This window comes from Pelodiscus sinensis, chromosome 4 (genome assembly GCF_052426305.1).
Source record: "Pelodiscus sinensis isolate ZL-2025 chromosome 4, ASM5242630v1, whole genome shotgun sequence".
NCBI lineage: Eukaryota > Metazoa > Chordata > Testudines > Trionychidae > Pelodiscus > Pelodiscus sinensis.
The window spans coordinates 128009930-128029669 of NC_143055.1; the positions used below are offsets into that span (position 1 = coordinate 128009930).

Consider the following 19740-nt stretch of genomic DNA (forward strand, 5'->3'; position numbering starts at 1 on the left):
TTTGGGTACCTAACGTCACTAAATCCCTGTGAAATCCCTATTTGTAAAGTGTGCATGTGAGGTTGGAGTGAGGGAAGACCGCAAGAAGTCAGAGTGGTTAACCCACAAGTGTAGCAGTATGTCTCTGCTCTGGAGGACAGCTAGGTGTGACAGTAGGTAGGACTTTGCTGGGGGCGGGGTGGGGGCTGAGGAGAAGGGCATCTTATTTTTTTTAATCTGGATTTAAACAGTAGTGTAGAAATAACAACCGCCTGTGCAAAAAGTTCTAGGCACCTTCACAATTAATCACCTCCCAACCTTAAAAACTGAAGTGCGGCTAGCACAAAACCGGCTTACGGACTGTAGGTTTGTTCTTAAGTTGAATTTGTATGTAAGTCGGAACTGGTACATATTGTAGGGGAAACTCTAGCCAAACATTTCTCCAGAGCTCAGTTTTATTCTCCCACACCTCACTTCCCTCAGTCCTTTATTCTCAAGCTGAGGTGTCTGCTGAGAGAAGCCGCTTCGCGTCTCCCTGGTCTGCTGGGGGGAAGCAGCTAGTGCGGGGTTGCCTCACCCCGTTTGTAAGTAGGGATCCGATGTAAGTCGGATCCATGTAACCCGGGGACTGCCTGTATATGGTTGTGACTATTTTCTTCCACTATTTGATCTGAGGAAGCGGGTCTGGCCCACGAAAGCTCATCATCTAATAAACCATCTTGTTAGTCTTTAAAGTGCTACATTGTCCTGCATTTTGCTCTAGTTCTCTGGGCTGTTTTTTTTTTAAAAAAAAGCTAACTGTTGTAGTGAGAAAATGTAAACCTACTTTGAATGCATCTCTCCAGCGTTGGAAGACACGTTTCTGCCCTCGGGACACTTTCCATGTAGCAAGCTGTTTTGTAGTGTTAAACCCCCACAGAGATGCTTTCTGCCTTGGCCCTGATCCAGCACAGCTCTTTGACATGTGCTGAAGTGCTTTGCTGGGTCTAGTTCATAGGGGTGGATCCTGCAGCATGTTGAGTAGCCTGGCCTCAAGGCAGCAAAGCACTTCAGCACATTCATGGCTTCAGCGGGTGAGGCAACCCAGCGAATCCAATACTGACGTGCCTAAAATGGTGATTGAATTTAAATGCTATAGGGTTTCACCTTGCAGGGTTACGCTGTTAGTGCTCTGCCTCGTGCCTCACTAGCAGCGTGACACACAAGAGGGGGCATGCGTATGTGGCTCTGCATATGGGCTCCTTAGGCCATGTGCAAGGCTGGTGTGTAATGGCCATTGGGGGGAGGAATAGTTACTTTTGCAGGAGCGTCCGGAGACAGGGCTGTCTTTACCACGATGCGAACTCAGGCGGCTGCCTCAGGTGCCAGACTGGGGACGGGGAGTGGGGGTGCGCCACTAGAACACAGAATGTAGAAAATTGTCTACTTCTGGTGCATATGTATTCTCTCTGCTCTAGGTGCACAGAGATGGTGGAGTGCCATGAGAAGAGTAGAACAGGAAGAAGACAGAATTGAGACCTTTCAAAGTTTTGGCCCAAGTGGGGAGGAATGGGATACCCAGAGATAGGCATCAAAGCCAGACAGCCAGTCTCACCAACCCAGTTACTGCTGGCAAGTGTGTGACCCTGCTGGTGCTTTTGGTGGGGACAGAGAGCGCTCCCAGCTCTCATGGGGTACATCTAGACTACATGCCTCTGTCGCCACAGGCATGTAAGTTAGGCTACCAGGCATAGGAAAATGAAGCGGCGATTTAAATAATTGCCGCTTCATTTAAATTTACATGGCTGCCGCGCTGAGCCGATCAGCTGTTTGTCGGCTCAGCGCGGTAGTCTGGACGCGCGGGTGTCTACATCAAAGGCATTTGTTGACCACCCAGGTATACCTCCTGGGATTATTTAAATCGCCGCTTCATTTTCCTATGCCTGGTAGCCTAATCTACATGCCTCTGGCGACAGAAGCATGTAGTCTAGACATACCCATGGACTTGGATCTTGCAGGTTTTCCTAATCCTCCATCTAGGGAAGACCTGGAGAGACAGCGTGTTCCACCATGGGTCCATAATTCACATTGCCCAGCTGAGGCTCTGGCACATGGACTCCTTTTAAACACTAAGCCTGTCCTTTGGGAAATCACAGGGCAAGTCTCATTGTCCCTTAATCTTGTCGCCCATCGTTGGTGTTGCCTGGAAGCGGAATGCACTGGGGCTGCTCCCGTTTGCTGCTGTTGTGCAGAAAATTGAAGTGGACCCCCCCCCCATCAGTGCCGTGCATTCTCTAAGTTTCCCTTGCATGGGCAGGGGCTGTCATTAAGACAGCAGCGCTTGGACTGAAAAAGTAGACCACAAATTAGTAAGGATAATAATAAACAAATGCTAAACAAGGTCATGAAACCAACATTTAGTTTAATTGCACATATTTAAAAACAAAAATCACATAATATTAATTGTTTTTTAAACCATAAATTATCATTGTAATGGAATTTTCTCACGGAACCGTTAGTTTCACTTCACGGAACCCTGGGGTTCCACAGAACACCATTTAGGAAACATCGATCTAGCTGGTCCTGCCATGAGGGCAGGGGACTAGGTCCCTTCCAGTTCTAGTGTTCTATGATTCTATGACTGATACGCTTTGCCAAGCCAGGAAGTAAGTGTCAGTGATTGGAATGTGGCCACAAAACAAACCACCCTGGCACGTGATGGGTTAGCGGCCTGAGAGAACGTCCAGCGGGGAGCACTCTGACGTCTCCTGCTGCAGCCGAAAGGGGCTTTTTATTCTCGGGAACAATCTTGCTTTTAATTTAACTCCTGTAGCGTGAGATATTATGACCCTGCTCTTTGTTTAGTTTTATAGCTTCCTGCTTATTGCTTGTGCGGTTGGGAGTATATGAGAAACATGTCTCCTTTCTTGGGCATTTCACAAACATATGATGTGCAGCAGTCTGATTGGCCACTCCTCTACAGGTGGGTCCCTGCCCTGCATGAGAAAAAGATGGGTGCGTTGCTTTGATTTTTCTCTAGGAAAAGAGTTGGTCTTCTCCATATCCGTATAAGGCGCCTATCTAGACTGCAGCTTTTTGTAACGTTTCTACAATTGAAATTTTAAAGCCTAAAGCAGAGACGCTTATTGGGCGCTATTCAGGGGAAAAAAATTACTTTTCCAGATGGCTTTTCTGAAGCTGGATTTTTCTTGTAAGCATTACTTTGTCCATGTATCTAAAAACATCCCTGCTCCTCCTGCTCCTCCTCCCCCCTCCTCCCCAGTGTCTGCTTCACATTAAAGTAATGAGTGTCCCTTTCCATATTGTCTGAAGAGATTAGATACCACACTTGCATATGAGGGGCAAGGTCACCACTGTCTTTGTGACACTGCTATTCATAGAATCATAGAACTGGAAGAGACATCAGAAGGTCATCAAGTCCAGCCCCCTGCTCTAGGCAGGACCAATCCCAACTAAATCAACCCGGCCAGGGCTTTGTCAAGCCGAGACTTAAACACCTCTAGGGATGGAGACTCCACTACTTCCCTAGGTAACCCATTCCAGTGCTTCACCACCCTCCTAGTGAAATAGTTTTTCCTAATATCCAACCTGGACCTCTCCCGCCACAACTTGAGACCGTTGCTCCTTGTTCTACCATCTGTCACTACTGAGAACAGCCTCTCTCCATCCTCTTTGGAACCTCCCTTCAGGAAGTTGAAGGCTGCTATCAAATCCCCCCTCACTCTTTGCTTCTGCAGACTAAACAGACCCAAGTCCCTCAGCCTCTCCTCATAAGCCATATGCTCCAGCCCCCTAATCATTTTGGTTGCCCTCCGCTGGACCCTCTCCAATGCGTCCACATCCTTTTTGCAGTGGGGGGCCCAGAACTGGACACAATACTCCAGATGCGGCCTCACCAAAGCCGAATAAAGGGGAATGATGACATCTCTGGATCTGTTGGCATTGCTCCTCTTAATGCAACCTAATATGCCATTAGCCTTCTTGGCTACAAGGGCACATCGTTGACTCATATCCAGCTTCTCATCCACTGTAACCCCCAGGTCCTTTTCTGCAGAACTACTACTTAACCGGTTGGTCCCCAGCTTGTAATTATGCTGGTCCCCAGCTTGTAACTATTCCTTGAGTTTGTGGGCTTGCATGTTATACCCAAGTCTTAACATTTATTCTAAAATTCAAATTTCGGGCCACAAGCTTAAGGTGATCTACCATGGAGGAAGCAATCAGACTTGTTGGCTCATTTTTGTTTTGTTTGTTAATTTTCAGTACATGTATACCACCATTGCCATAGTCTCTGAGCACCTCACAATGTGTATTCATCCTCACATCACCTTTGGTGAGGTAGGGAAGAGCTGTCCTTCCCAATCTGCCAGTGGGAAACTAAAAAACAAAGACTAAGGGACTTGCCTGAGGTCATATGTGAATTCTTTGGCAGAGCTTTAGAATTGAGCATAAGTTTTCCAAATCCCAGAGGAACAACCCTGGCTCCTGGACACTTCCCCCCCTCCCCCCTTCAGTTTGATATCTCTAAGAAGTCCAGAAAAACTGGCCAGTTTTTAAACACTTCCCTCAAAATCTTTCCTTCCATTGGAAATATAAGGAAGATTGGATCTTCCCTCTCCTCTTCTTCTGAGGGGCCTGTGTTCTGGGGTGCTTTCTCTGGTCTTGAAAAGGAGCAGGTACAGAGCCTCTAAAAAGGAGATTCCCCCCCCCCCCCTTACCTGTTTGAAATTAAACCACATAATGAAATCCAAAGAGTTGCCAACATTTTGACTAAAAATCCCTTCCCTCTCTAGGGATCAAGTTGCAATTTTTTAAGGACTTGCTGTGATGTACATCTAAAGTCACCAGGAGAAAACAAGACCTGACCTGAAGTTCAAATGTAAAAACAAGCAGAGGGCGGGGGAAAAGATGAAGCAAACAAACCAAAAAAAATCACTGTTTGTGTATAGAGCATAAAGGGGGGGGGGGGGAAGGAAGGAAAGCCCCAACACAACTTGTTTTCCTCTGCAGGTCTCATTCCCCTTTGGAATGGGGGGGGGGGGGAATAAAAGTTGCAACTTCACCTTTTGGAATAGGCAACTTGGAGATTTCATACGCTTCTCCCTGCACAGACTTCCCATACTGAGCTCACCTCTTTCTGACATCTCACAAAAGGAATAACGAACGTTAGGACTAATAACATTTCCCCATTCCTGCGGTTTAACAAGAAATGGAATCCACAATGTGCAGCTTTTACTTCGTGTTGTTTTAAGACTGAATTTTGTGACTTGCCAGTGTTTTCTTCAGTTGACTGTTGGGTCTGGGCCTGGGCCTGTCACGCTAAGGTCTCATGGCAGAATGCGACACCTCTGGAGGCGTCCTCTTTTTCTACAGTGTCAGAGGTCCAGCTTTTGAGAGGATGTGGTCAGAGACCTATAGTTGAAGGAACAGTTTGGAGAAGTGTCACACAGCTGTAGAGACAGATACAGGCGTGTAAACCCCAAGCTACTGTATAGGCAAGTGACCTTGCACTACATGCTTCCTTAGGGACCTAGCTGGAAGGAAGACGCCGAAATTCTTCTGCTGAGGGAGCAAATGAGACCCAGCCCAGTTGTACAAAGTTGGGGGTCAGCAGGGAACATACCACCGTGGGAGCAGTTCCTGGCCGCTCTATCAGCAATGGGCATGAGAGCCTCCATTTCCTCCCCCCATCCCTTGTACACAGATGCATGCAGCAAGAGGAAATGCTTCAGAAAGCGACACTGCTGTTTATTTTCAGTAGTATTTATTTTTAATCTTTCCTTTTGCCCACTAAGGCCCAAGGCCTGTTGCCATTGGTGCCACTGGCAAAAACTCTTACTGACCAGACTGGGCTAATATGCTAGCTGTGATTGGGGTCCCATTTTTAAAAGCGTGTTTTGGTTTGTCTGAAGAAGCATTTTGGTTCAGCTTGGATGCATTTTATATTTGGAGTTTAGCTTCCAGGTTCGCCCAGCTACTACATTTTCAAACTAAGCCGTTAAGCCGCTTGAAATCCTTTTAAGTCGGCGACTCTGTCCAAACTGGGTTGCGGCTGTTTCTCCCTTTATGTATTTTGTCTTGTAATAAAAATTAACACTGGATAAAGGGATAGTGGCATTCCTTCTGCTGAGAACTCTGCTGTTTTTCACCCTTTGAGTATTGTTTTGAAGTAGGCTGAGGGATAATATTTGTATTTGGTGTACCATTTTATCTGTCACATTAATATGTGATGTGTATCAGGGGTAGCCATGTTAGCCTGAATCTGCAAAAACAATGAAGTCCTGTGGCACCTTTATAGGCTAACAGATTTATTGGAGCATAAGCTTTTGGGGCCAAAGACCCGCTTGGTCAGATGCATCTGACAAGTGGGTCTTTGCCCATGAAAACTTATGCTCCAATAAATCTGCTAGTCCATGTGATGTGTGTTCCTTAGATCATCTAGCTCAGTGGTTCCCAAACTTTTTGGCATCATGCCTCCCTTTTTGATTTTTGAAAAACCCTCACGCTGCCATCCCCCCCCCCCCCCCAATAGCAGCAAAACTTGTTGAGCAAAAAAAGAAAATGAACAGGGCAGCAAAACTTGATTTGGGGGGGGGGGGGAGGCTGGGTCGCCTTGTGCCCCCCCTGGAATTTCTTCACGCCCCCCCAGTTTGGGAACCCATGATCTAGCTGTTCCCTATTATATTACACAACAAATGGCATTTCTAGTGTAAGTGAAGTTCTGACCACATCTGAAGTCAATGGAAATGTTGCTATTGATGTCACTGAACCCAGGATTTCATCCATACATCCTAATGAGACTTGCTAAAATGATATGTTATAGAAATAAATGTACTCTCTCTAGAAGACAGTACCACTTTAAAAACAAATCTGTTACTGTGTGGTGTTTGCATTACAGTAGTAGGTCTCCACTTGTTGTGCTAGATACTTTACCTACGCATAGTAATGTATTCCCAGCTCCAAGAACTTGCAAAGTCTTGTGTGTTTAGTTTTATGCCTTGTAAGTTCATTGTAATAGTTAAGCTCATACAGTGTGGTTTGTGTGGTGGGTGTGTGTGGTGTGTGGTTTTTATTTTATTTTATTTTTTTTTTGCACAAGTTTGGGGCCTAAATACACAAGACTGAGGGAGAGGAGAGAAGTGAAGTATCCTGCAAAACGCTTGAGCATGTGCGTGACTTTATATATATATATATATATATATATATATATATATATATATATATATATATATATAGAGGCGAAGGACAAGTAAAGGATCACTTGACTTTACCCCCAAATGGTGGCAGAGCCAAGCATTGAGCTCAGTCCGTTGCCTTAACCATACCATCGTGCTTCTAACTGTTTCTGTAAATGTTTGTAAAATACAGGAAATGTCTCTCAAAGTGAAGAACTGTTCAGCATGCAGTGCTTTGAAAAAATATGTGCGTAAAAATCACAATCACAGCAATTTAAAACTGTCTGTGAGAAGTTAATGTGAGTTTTAAAAACCAGTTGCATAGTGGGTTTTTTTGGTGTGGTGTGTTTTGTCAGCACTGCTGCTAACTTTGTACAGGTGTCTCAGACGTGGCTGTGACTTTTAGATGTCTGTGTTCTGACCCTGCCAGCTGTTGGGCTTGGGTAGGTTACCGGAGGTTTGAATTTGAGTCTAGTTCATCTAACAACTTGATTTTTATATGGGTGCTGCACTGTTGGTGATTCTGAACACTGTACTTGAGGAGGTATCCAAAGATCTTATCTATGCATAGTTTAGTGGTGCCCAGTCTTACTACATGGGAGGGCCACGTAAACCCAAGCACAGCCTTGTGTTGGTCAAACGAATGCTACAGATTTTAATAAGATTTAAAGTCCCCTGTATTGATACTTAAATCCAGTTTGTTTGGTATGTATTTAGACAGGTTGTGTCTATGTACGGTATGTTAACAAAATGACGTAAACCTGATGATTCAGCCATTAGTATATTGTAGCAGGCTTTATGAAATGCTCTTTTAAGCCACGTACAGTCTGGGGTCTGTAGGTCAGGCACACCTTAAATATATTCATTTGAGTCCTGCTGTACTTAAATCGATACAACGCCAGCATCGACACTGTTGTAAATGTGATATATTGGTACAGATTATTTCCATGCATTTAATAAACTGTACCCATACAAAGCACTACCGCCTCTCTTTGGGATATATTGATTTAACAGTTCAGTTTAAAAAACACACACACAAACCTCACCCCAAGTGAAACTTGATCGGCTTTAGGCGTGGTCTATGCTGTTTTTGTGCTGGAGACTGGTCCTATGTACAGGGTCATTCGGGGGAGGGAGGGCAAGAGAGCCATTTGGCCTGGGCCTCAAACTCAAAGGTGGGGGGGAAAGGGTCTCAAATTTAGACACTTGTTAATTGAAAGCTAGATTTTTCCTCAATGATTAGTGTATTTGCACAGAAGAGGGCTAGAAAAGCACTTATCACAATAAAAAAAAAATCTTCAAATTGTTTCTCTCTTGTGCCTTATTTTGTTCCCATGTTTGTCATTTTAAAATGTTTATTATGCCTAAGAACCTCAAATTTGTAAGTGGCCCGGGCACCTCTGGACATCTGAGGGGGCGTGCCTATGTACATGCTCTGCTGTATTTAATACATAAACTTTCAGTTTGTCAAAAAGGAAATGATATGCATGGAATAGACACTGTGCTGGAGAGAGCATTAATCCCTTGTTTGTCAGTAGAACAGATCTCTGAGTGAGTTACTGCTTCAGTGGTGGGTGGGTGTTTGGGTTTTTGTGCGTTGGTTTTTTTATTGCTTTTCTCCTTTCTCCTTTGTGTTTGTGCTGAAAAGGGAAACAACCCACGACACCTCCATATAGCTTGGCGTTGTGTTTGTGCAAGCTGTTAGCTCTCTTTGCCACGGTGTGCTGGCAGCCAGTGCTTAATTCCACATTTTGAAACCACAATAACAGCAGAGAGGGCTGCAGGTCTCTCAAGGACACCTTCATGGTAGAAAAAGCACACCTGAGGGCTGTTTCCATTGTAGTTCTGTAAGTTCAACTCACCAGAGTTGAAGTGGGAAACAGCCCCATGCCTCAATGTTTTATGCAGACAATTGTAAATATTTCAGAAGAGGAAATGAGGCTCTGGGTGTAAGCAGAGCAAAATGTTTTGATGTGCCAGTGACTCCTGCTGTTAAGGTTGAAATGTAACTTGGGCCATAAACCTTCATTTGCAGTTACTCGTGACTATAGCTAGCAAACTCTCTTGGGGCTCAAATTTTCCATTCTTTAGCAGGGACCAACAGTAATCTGGTTGTTGAAATCTTTAGTGAAATGTGTTCTGAGCTGATTTTGAGTTCAGTAAGTGTATGTTAAACTTAAAAACAAAACGAGAAAACCTCCTCCCACGTATGCTGCTAACAAACTGGTGTGCATACCTAGTTCCAGCGTCTGACTCAGTTCTGTTCAGACTGGGCTTGTTTGGTAGGTATGCGTGATCGCTTTAAAAAACTGGAGCCAAGCTGAAGGCAGTTTGGTCAGTGCCTTAGAAGTTAACAACACTGAGGCTTTTTTTCTTTCTAACCATGTGATGTACAACCGTTGGTTTGGGGGTTAGGCCAGGAGTACTGCAAAGCGCTCCAGATCAATCCAGACTTGTAAGGGTGGAGGTTTTCCAAAGGCCGACTTTCCTTGGAACTCAAGTGTGTTAACTCCCTTTGCCATTCCTTTTAAAACGCCCATCTAGAAAGTGCAGAAAACCTGATACCCAGGGAAGATGAGGCATTGAGAGGAAGGGGGGGGGGGGGGGAGTATTTGGTTCCAGGAGTCCATATGAGTTAGGGCAAGAGTGGGGAACCTTTTTTGGGTCGGGGAGCCTCTGTTTCATAGAAAAATCAGTCAGGGGGGCCACACACATGAACTAACACAACAAAAAAAGCCCTCACTGACATAGCCCCAGCTGAGCGGGAGAAAGACACTCCCCACATTCCCCTTGCACACCAGAGCCGGGGGGCTTAGGCTATTAGATTTTGTGCCCCAGCCCCATGGAGGGGCTGGGGAGCACTGATGCTTGGGGGCTGTATCGAGGCAAGCCAGGGACCACATCCAGACCCATGGCCTTAGGTTCCCCATCCCTGGGTTAGAGAGAGCACTAGTGGTGAGGATCCACACTCAGGAGCTCTAATGCTGCCTCCCTCATGCTGAAGAGAGAGCTTTCCTGCCTCTCAGATGTGCCCATACCCCTTGCTACTGTCAAGCTCGCTCTTGAGCTGCTGACTGTTTTTGCTTGGTAGATGGGAAGAGACTTCACTGCCCAGCAGTTGTGGCAGATCAGTTGTCCAGAGTACTGGTGCTAGAGAACCATACAAATGCAGGGCTGGAAGGGACCTCAAAAACTCCTCTGGTTCACCCCTAGTGCTGAGGCAGAACCAGGTAAACCCAGACCACCCCTGACACTTATTCGTCTAACCTGGTCTTAAAAACCTCCACTGATGGGAATTTCTGATGGACGAGCACAACCTCTGGGTGAGTAAATGTGAAGCGGGGGGACTCAGTATTGCAGTAGGATGCCACGCTCTGCTGATGCCCTTTTCAGATGCAGCGCATAATCTGTTGCACATACTGGGAGATAAACGAGATCAGGGCCTCAAAGGAGATCTGTGGGTATTCAGTGCCTCTGAAAATCAGGCCTATTGTTGGTTTGAATATGGAAAAGTAGATGGGGGAGGGGGGGAAGAGTGGTATGCATGTACGTTATAACACCTGCTGTGGGTTAGGGCAAAAATAAGGTTGCATTGATTCTTAGGACCTCTGCCAGCTGTTGATTAGGGCAATGTATATTAGAGTAAATATCACAGGAGTGGATTATTATACCTTCAGCTAGTGGCCATATATTTACCTAATGCCTCGGAGTCTGGAAAACACCTGGGATCTATGGGTTAACACTGTGGTATACTTTCATTTTGCAGTGCAAATGTAATGAACCATAGATGGCCAAAGCTTTGGTGCTTTACCCCTGCAGCCAAGAGACACAGTGTTTCAGGTTTCCAGAATTCACATGATCAGGAATGGCAAAGAATGTCTCTTAATAGAGTGTTTGTATCCACACAGCTCAGTAATTGGCAACTTCATTCAGAGGAGGAGACTTACTCGTTAAGCCTTAAAGTGCCCTTAGTCTCTTGTGTTTTTTCCTGTGAGATAACTACACCTGCCACGTTACCAAATCCTGCACTCACTTAAACATTGTAGGATATAACATACTAGGTTCACAGTAATTGAAGGAGGTTAGGGGGGAAGCGATCTAGATCATAAAATGCATCTCTTGTGGCAGCTCTTCAGAGTGTCTTAAAACGAAGCCAGGAGTATCTGATGGTTACTAAGGAACCATTGTTACAGCAGCAACCCAGCTGTGAATGATGTGGTTATTCTAGCTATCCTGGGACACTTCCAATGAGGCTGGACAATAATCCATTCTTCTTTAGTTACGTCAAATCTGTCATCTGCCTGGAAAGGAAGAGGTCGAATTATTTCACGTAAACAGTGCAGATAATGGAAAATGAATATGTATCCGAAGGACACGACCTCCTCTTTAGACACATGAGGTTTTTGGAGAATTGGGCATCGATGGCCTTCTCTCCCAGGTGGTGGCACGTCCGTGACTTCCACAGGAGCACGCTTTGCCATCTCTTTAACCATGGGAACTGCATTGTGGGTTTCTTGAGCATCCTGCTCACGCTTCAGTGACACGCAGAAGATGGAGGTGGTTCTGTTTTTTGAGGTTTGATTTATTGAAGCCTAAACTTAAGCAAGAGGAGGTGTTACTGTAGGTCACGCAAAGCTGTTCCTTAGCTACATGAAAACCACAAACCCCATGAAGATGATGTACAGAGCTGATGGAAATATGCTCTTGGAAGTTAAATAGATCTGAAACTTAAGCTCCTTATGGGTAGAACCCCTCCTGTAGTTGAAAAGGTCACTGCAGGCGTAGGGACCAAGGGATTGTTCTTGCAAGTTGCTGATTACACTTGAGTTGCATTGACTTTGGTCAGAGCAGAGGGTGCTAAGTGCTATACAGGATGTGGACCACAGTTACCAGTAACCATAAAATAGGTGTCATATTTGCTGAATTGCATCTTTTATCTGAATAGTGCATTTTTATGTAACTTTTGTTAAATACGAGGCTAGCATCTCCTTATGTAGCCTTTTCAGCCATAACACTATAGGATTGGAGCTCTTCAGTTTTCATACACATTCTAAAAGTCTGTCCTGCAGTTTTGCAGTCATGCTGTGGCTTAAGCCTGCTAGACTTCGAACTCCATGGGTGTGCCCACAAATCAAGGCAGGTGTTGTCAGATATGACAACTAAGAACCCCAGCTGCGAACATGGGAAAGTGGCTTCAGGTGGTGTTAAAAGCATTCCCGCTATCCCCTTCCCACAAACAGGTATTTGTTTCTCTGTAGGTTAATGTTCTGCCTTCTCACTTTTCAGCCATCAGCTTCCAGGTCTGAATGCATGTTTTTTCCTCCAACAGGATGTAGCCATTTCTCCAGCACAGCGGGATGAGGTGATTCAGTGGCTGGCCAAACTCAAGTACCAGTTCCACCTTTATCCAGAAACACTTGCCCTGGCCATCAGTCTCTTGGACCGGTTTTTAGCCACAGTAAAGGTAAATAATTGATGGATATGTATCTTGCAGTGGATGTGTACCCCCGCTCATGGCTTCGGAAGCTAGTCTCCTTGCTGCTGCCTCAGTGTAGGAGAGTGCACTTCCAGTTTACACATGCGCGACGCTTTAGATTTCAGATGCTGAGCTAGCCATGCCTGAACAGTATGGAAGGGTCTGTGGCAACAACACACTACTGTGAAAGAACAATGTCTGGACTATGGCTAGGGCACCTAGAAGCTGCAGCAATACAAATAATAGATGGCTTTCTGTACCAGTCTCATGTTTTGATTTCATGGGGCAGACCTTCACTTGATATCAGTCAAGACAGTTCTGTGGACTACAGTGGAGGCATGTCCACGTACCTCCGCTGAGGATCTGTCCCAGTGCCTACCAGTGTCAGGAATATTTGCTCTTCTCCCTGCTCTGACAGATTTCATTGGCATGCTGCAGCCCATCAGTTTAACCCAAAAGAGGAGAAATCACTCCACCCCTTTAGAAGCTGTCCATGTTCTTGCTGTCTCTCTGGGCAGGTCTACACTAACCCCCACTGCCGATCTAATCAGTGTGACTTCTGTTATGCGACTAGCACAGCTGAAGCTGGTGTATTTACTGCAGGATCTTGCATGCAGGAAGGTTGGTCCGTTGACACTGTCTAATCTCCTCCTCCTGGCGGGGTGCTGGCATCAACCGGAGGGCTCCTGGAGTCTGATTTATCGCGTCTGAGCAGGCACGATAAATTGATAAGTGGATCGATTTGTTGCAGTGTGGAACCCTGGTATAGTGGAGACAAGCTCGCTGTTAACCTGGTTTGAACATTGAATTGGCCTTACCTAGCTGTATCCAAATATTGCCCCCTACAAATGTGTGTGTGGGGATGGGGGGGTCTAAAATCATGATGCATCCTCTGTCTTAAAAAAAAAAAAAAAAAAATTACAGAAAAGCTCACTAAAATAGACTGAGGGACACCTGCCTTTCTGGTAAGCCCTTCCTATACTCGCCTGTCCCACAGAAGGACATGGAGGGTCTGTTGAGTTACCTTCTATAATATTTAACGGAGACACTTGGCAGGTCTGAGTTTGTCTTGTCGCCACCAGGGTAAAAGTGATACATCATGAATATAGTGTGGCATGCTAGAGTGCAAATGGGATCCATCTTAGTCTTTGATATGGTGAAATACTGACAGTGCTTAAACGGCAAAACACTGAAAAAGTGTTCTTTAAAGAAAGAAAAGCCTGTTACGGCACCTCCAGTGACTGGGTCCAACGCTGAATGGATAGATAAATGTATTATTTAAACCTCTAAATAGCAAATTCCCTTAGGATATGGTTGGGTGTTCATTATTTCTGTAGCTGTCGGAGGCTTTGACAGCCTAATAGAGGCTGCTGCTGTGAAAGTGGCACAAATGAGTACCAAAAGAAACTCCATTCTGTACTGTAAGGAGTGGTGAAGATAGAAAACACTGAAAGCAGTTTGGGAAGCAGTTTGAGTGCACCCTTCTTCCCCCGCCCCCCCCCCCCCCCCCCAGGCATAACATTGTTGATTTAAACTTTGTCCTTTTTCTCTCCCTAATGCAAATGAATTAGGCCTTATTCTACTTGCATTTAAATCAGATTTGCAACAGGGTCACTGCATTGACTTGGGTTACTCCTGATTCATGCTGGTGTGAGAGAAGACTCCATCTGGGAAGCTATTCTGTCTTGGTATAAAAATCCCTCAAACATGAATGTGCCTTGAAATAGTTCCAGCTGTCCTGTGCCGCCATGTCCTCTTGCCCAGCCGTGCTCTCATTCAGTCACATACCAGCAGTGGCTTTTGCTGTCGCTCACGGCACTACATAACTAATCCTCAACATAATTACAGTCTTCGTTTCACGGTGTGCCGGTTGCCAGCGAATAGGGAGTCCAGAGTGGGTGCTGGAGGCGCGACAACAGTGTGACTGCCCTTCTCACAGACCCTGCTGATCTGTTTTCGTTTAGAGCCCCGATGATGTCTGGGGTGGAGACACAATTTCTATTATGATGATGTGGTATTTTATGGGGGAATTTTTTAATACACATTGGAAGTCCCCTACAAGCTTTTTTTTTTTAAAAGGCTCCTTGTCCATTCTGTACACGCAGTGATATGCCTTTAGCCCTGTCCTGTGATACTCCGCTGCTCTGGCAGCTTTCACATTCTTGGGACAATTATTACATAAAATGTACTGATTTCTTTTCCTCCACATATCCCAGACTCTCTTCCTCTTGTTCCACTGTATCCTTCTCCAACCTCTTCCGTCCAAGGAGGTCAAAGCACTTCAAAACTTGAACTAAGCTTCTCTGCATCCCTGCAACACGAGGAAATATTGTCCCTATTTGTACACATGAGGAAACTGAGGCATAAGTTGATTGCAAGCCTGATCCGAAGCCCTTTGTATTCAGAGTCCCTACGTGATTTGGCCAAGGTCTTGTAGTGAATCTCTAGCTAAGACACGAATAGAACCCAGCTTCCCATTGCAGATGGCCGTTGTTAAGTTGGTCTCTCGCTTATCGGCTAGTCAAGTCGACTACTCGCATTTCTTCCCCTGCCGCCCTTGCTGCCTCTATCGGTGGCAGCAGGGGGGAGAAGCTGGTGCTGGGGGGAGCTGGCTTGAGAGGCAGCAGCACGGTGGAGGGGCCAGGGGAAGCTGTGACAAAGCAGCCTGTGCCTGCAGTGGTGTTTGCCATGGGCAGAGGGCACTCCACATCTCACCCAGCAGTGTGGGTGGGTGGAGGGGGTTATAAACCTGCTCCCGGTGTACACCGGCTGCTGGCCTCACTCCCGGGGCACTGGCTGCTGCCCAGTGCTTCAAGCTTTGTAGTATAAAGCTTATAAGCTTAGTACTGCAGCGCCCACAGTGCGTGTAACTACTGGGATTTTTAATGGTTCCATGGTTGTTTTTCAGTGACTCTTTTAAACATCCCTGGATTGTATCCAGACTTCCCCCTGCTCCCCCGCCTGTGGGCCCATGGGGACTGCTCCTTCCTCCTGCACTGTCACCTGTGGTGTGTAGGGATGGTGGTGTGTATCACAGGCTCTAGCTCCTCCCCCCCCTTGCTGCGTGTGATACAGAAGCAGTGGGGGAAGGAGGGGGGATGGAGGGGTTGCATGTAACTGTTGGGATTAACCAGTGAGTCCAGGCTTATCACACGAAGAAGTAAGTCAGGGCAGGGTGCAAGTACCCACGCCACTAGGGATGTTAAAAACCACGTGTTTAACATGTAACCACTGACATTTGTAGTGGTTACGTGTTTACACGCAAGGGGGGCAGGCAGGCGCCAGTGCTCGATGGGAGCCGGCTTTTAACCCAGCTCCTGCCTGGGCCCCCCTTCGCTGCTGCCTCTTAGAGGCAGCAGCAAGGGGAGGATGCAAGGTGGTTCTGCAGGAGCTGGTACGTGCAGGGAGCTGGCTTCCTGTGTGTGCTGGCTCCCGCCTGCCCCTCCCACGCCCTGTGCTGCTGCCTCTCTATTAGGGCAGCCAGCTCGCCTAATACCTGTGTCTGTGGAGCCGACTTGTCTCTCTGTCAGCACCCGGTGGGTGCCCTGCCTTATTTCCTTGTGCGGGCGTGTAGGACAAACCGCAGATTCACCCTCTGGGAATTGACTCTCCTCACACTCAGCAGTACCTGGGCACGTTGTAACAAGGGCAGACTCGACAGATATTTAACTGTGGCTCGCTACTAGATGCCGAAGTGCCTGGAGATCACACATTCCTTCCTAAGTGTAACCTCACTGCGTGTGTGTGGTTTGCAGGATCAGGCCTTGGAACTGCCCCCCAGCTCCATTCTGTCTGCTAGCATTAATCTGCCTGCAATTAATCACGGAAGTGCTCCAGGTTAAAAATGGATTCGGCGTTCTCTGCGGGGCTGCTACTTACTTATTTCTCTCCCTTGCCCTGTGGCGTTGGTCGGTTCCGCATTCCACCGGGGCATTTAAATTCTTTTCAGCGCAGACAGCATGAGAGGAAACTGCCAGCTGTCTGTCTGGAAGTAGCTGGGATGTAGAGAGGTGCTCCGTGTGAACGCAGCGTGCTGTCCTAGGTCTTGGTTGATCTTCCTGGTTTTCACAAGAGCCAAAGTTCAAGCCCGAGCCCCATCTTCCCAGGGCTGACATCGATACCTTAAGGCTCCAACCGTTGGTGGGATGGGGGCCTCTGTTTTGGGCCCCCGCACTGGAGGTTTGGACTCTCTGCTTGGGGCAGTAGGGTTCAGGGGGTGCTCAGGCTCCAGTCCCCTTGCTGAGTCGTGTAGTAATTTTTGTAGTCCAAAGAGGTTCCCGGTGCAGTGACGTTTGAGAGCCCCTACTGTACTCTGTGCACACAGAATAGAGGGACTCGTCTTTTTCTCACTGTCCCACTCCACTGGTGTGGGAAACCAGGTCCTGAATCACACTAATGCAGCCACTGAGGTCCTGATTCAGCAAAACTTAAGCATGTGCTTAACTTTAGTCATCCCTGTTGATTTTCAATTGACTTAGCACATGCTTAAGTGCTTTTGCAGAATTGGGACCCATAACAAGGACTCCTCATTGTTGTCACTAGAGAGTCTCTTAGGGTGATTGGATATCCAGATGTTTTTGAGGACCGTTCCAGTACTTGGGGCTTTGTCTTAAATACACAGCTCTAGACCCCCCCCCCCCCATCACCTTTGATTTTTTTTCACACTTGCTATTTGATCATCCTAGGCTTTCTGTTACAGTCACCCCTCTCCCTCTGCCCCCGCACTCTCCTGCTTGCTTGATTAAAACATTTCACCTGACTGACAGCTCAGCTTCTCTTTGAGGGACCACTGTTTGAGAGCTGTTGCCGTAAAACATAGTTCTCTTGACCCTGGTCTATGCTAGGACCTTAGTCCAAAATAACCCAAGTTTGAATGTGTAAGTGGTGCACCCATGCGACCAAGCCCGTTGTTCTGGAGTAAGGGGCTGCAAAATTTGACCTCTGCACTCCTGCTTTCTCGAGTGTGCAAGTCTGAAATACCGTTAGTGTGGATGCTCCGGTGCTGCTAATTCGAACTAATTGGCCTCCGGGAGGCCGCCTGCAGCTCCCCAGAGTGCTTCCTGAGGCTCTGAGTCCACATGAACGGAGCCTGCCTTGAAGGACATTCAATTCTTCCCTTTAGTGAGGGGACAGAACTTGGAAATAGTTGAGTCGGGAGTCCAGAAGTCAAATTTAGCAAATTCAAAATAATTTCCTAGTGTAGACATGGCCTGGGGGTTTAGCTAGATACGATGTCAACATCTCAGGGCTGTGTTCTTCCTTGCTTCACTTCTAACTCCTGTTGTTCTCCAGGCCTGCTCCCTGGCTTGTGCTGACATGCCAGTGGGGCGTCTAGCTTTTGTCTTTCTTTTTCCTAATACTGCTGCTCCCACTGAAAACAAACTCTTGTTCCTCTCCGGTGATACGCATCACTGGATGCTAATTAAGGCCGCTGGGGCTGACTGACTTCTCTCCTACCTCACGTCATGGGGTATGGATTTTTGCCTTCTGTGGCTCACAACAGTAACAGCATAGTTGGAGGTCAGCCTGCTTGCTTTGTTTTGGCATTCTGCGATCGATCACAGGGTAGCAGAGCTAGAGCCATGTGATCGCAGATCAGTTTCTGCATTGTACTCACTCTGACATTTTTCTGTTGCCTAGGCCCGTCCAAAGTACTTGAATTGTATTGCAATCAGCTGCTTCTTTCTTGCTGCCAAGACCATTGAGGAAGATGAGGTAATATTTTTCTCTAAAGGCCTAGTATCTACTTGAAATTATATGCCCCCCTAATTCTCTAGCTGCTTCAGCTGGGATGAGGAGGTGAGGGAAGAGGTTTGCCACTTTCCAGATATGACTGATCTGTTTGGTTTTTTTTGGGTAAGTTTAAACTGTCTGTTTCTGCAGAGGATTCCAGTACTGAAGGTGTTGGCCAGAGACAGCTTTTGTGGCTGTTCTCCAGCTGAAATTCGCAGAATGGAGAAGATTATTCTGGATAAACTGCACTGGGATCTTCACATGGCTACGCCGCTGGATTTCCTTCATATTGTAAATATGTTGCTAATTACATTCTTCCCAATGGTGGGTGGGGGTGTGTATGTGTGAGTGTTCATTTCATTGGTATTCGTGTGAGTATGCACCAAATCTTAAGGGACTTACTCAGATTTGGCTCCGACAAAAATCCCTAATGCTGGGGTAGGTGAGGAGTGTAGAATTTGATCATCTATTCAAAGACCTGGCCTAACCAAAAAAGACTCTGCAAAGATTTTCAAAAGTGACTAGTGGGGGTTTTTTTGGGCAGGGGAGGGGCATGATATGGGGCACTTCAATGTGCCTGATTTTTAGAATGAGCTGGGCTCTCACCCTCTGATAATCAGACTCCTTGAAAGGTGTCTCCAGCACCCGAAACCATTAGTCCCTCTTCAAAATCTTAGCCCCAAATGTTACTGGCCAGTCTGTTTGCCCCAGGATCAAAGCAAGGCAACAACAGCACAAAGGAATTAGGAAGGAGCTGGCAGGAGGGGGAGGCGGGGGAATGACACCTATGTGGTAGACATGAAGGGTGCTTCAGTGTGTCCTTAACTGCCACAGGCTTTTGTTTACCTGATAAAAACCAGGCCGAGGGAGCTGTTTCGTGTGGCGAAACCCATGGCAGGGCGATAATGGCAAGGAAAACGGAGTCTCCCCTCACAGAATTCCTGCTTGATGGCCTCCTCCCAGTGCGGGGAGCAGGCAGGAGGCCCTGTTTGTCCCTGGCCAGTTGAACCATTGAGCCTGCAGTTGCGGAAGAGGGTGGGGCTATCCCTACAGGGACTTGTGTCCTCCCTGGCAGCCCTGTGCCAACAGAAATGCTCTATCCGGGATTCCCCCGGTCACGGCTGCCCTGGGACCTTGCTCCCCTTACAAGACTGACCCCACCCCACACAGGGCTCCGTGGGAGGGGTAATCGTCGCCCAGAAACGGTGACACAGCTGGGGGAGGTCCACCAAGGCGACGGTGTGCATCTCTTGGTCCCATCTCACCTCGGTATGAGGCTTCCCACTCTCGCCGAGCTGTCTGCTGGGAGGCCAGTGCCTGGCTGGGAGGGGAGGCAGAGCATGGGATCTTGCCCTGCATGTGCTGTTGGGGTTCGAG

The 19740-nt window shown here is 46.9% G+C and overlaps 1 protein-coding gene across 1 annotated transcript in view; it reads left to right on the forward strand.

Annotated features, from left to right (window-relative positions):
• Window positions 1-19740, forward strand: part of CCNI (cyclin I) — a 56116-nt gene that overhangs the window by 32533 nt on the left and 3843 nt on the right. Inside the window, exons 3-5 of the mRNA XM_075929449.2 lie at window positions 12484-12618; window positions 18271-18345; window positions 18514-18654. Coding sequence (XP_075785564.2) covers window positions 12484-12618; window positions 18271-18345; window positions 18514-18654 — 351 coding nt within the window. The remainder of the gene's footprint in view (window positions 1-12483; window positions 12619-18270; window positions 18346-18513; window positions 18655-19740) is intronic.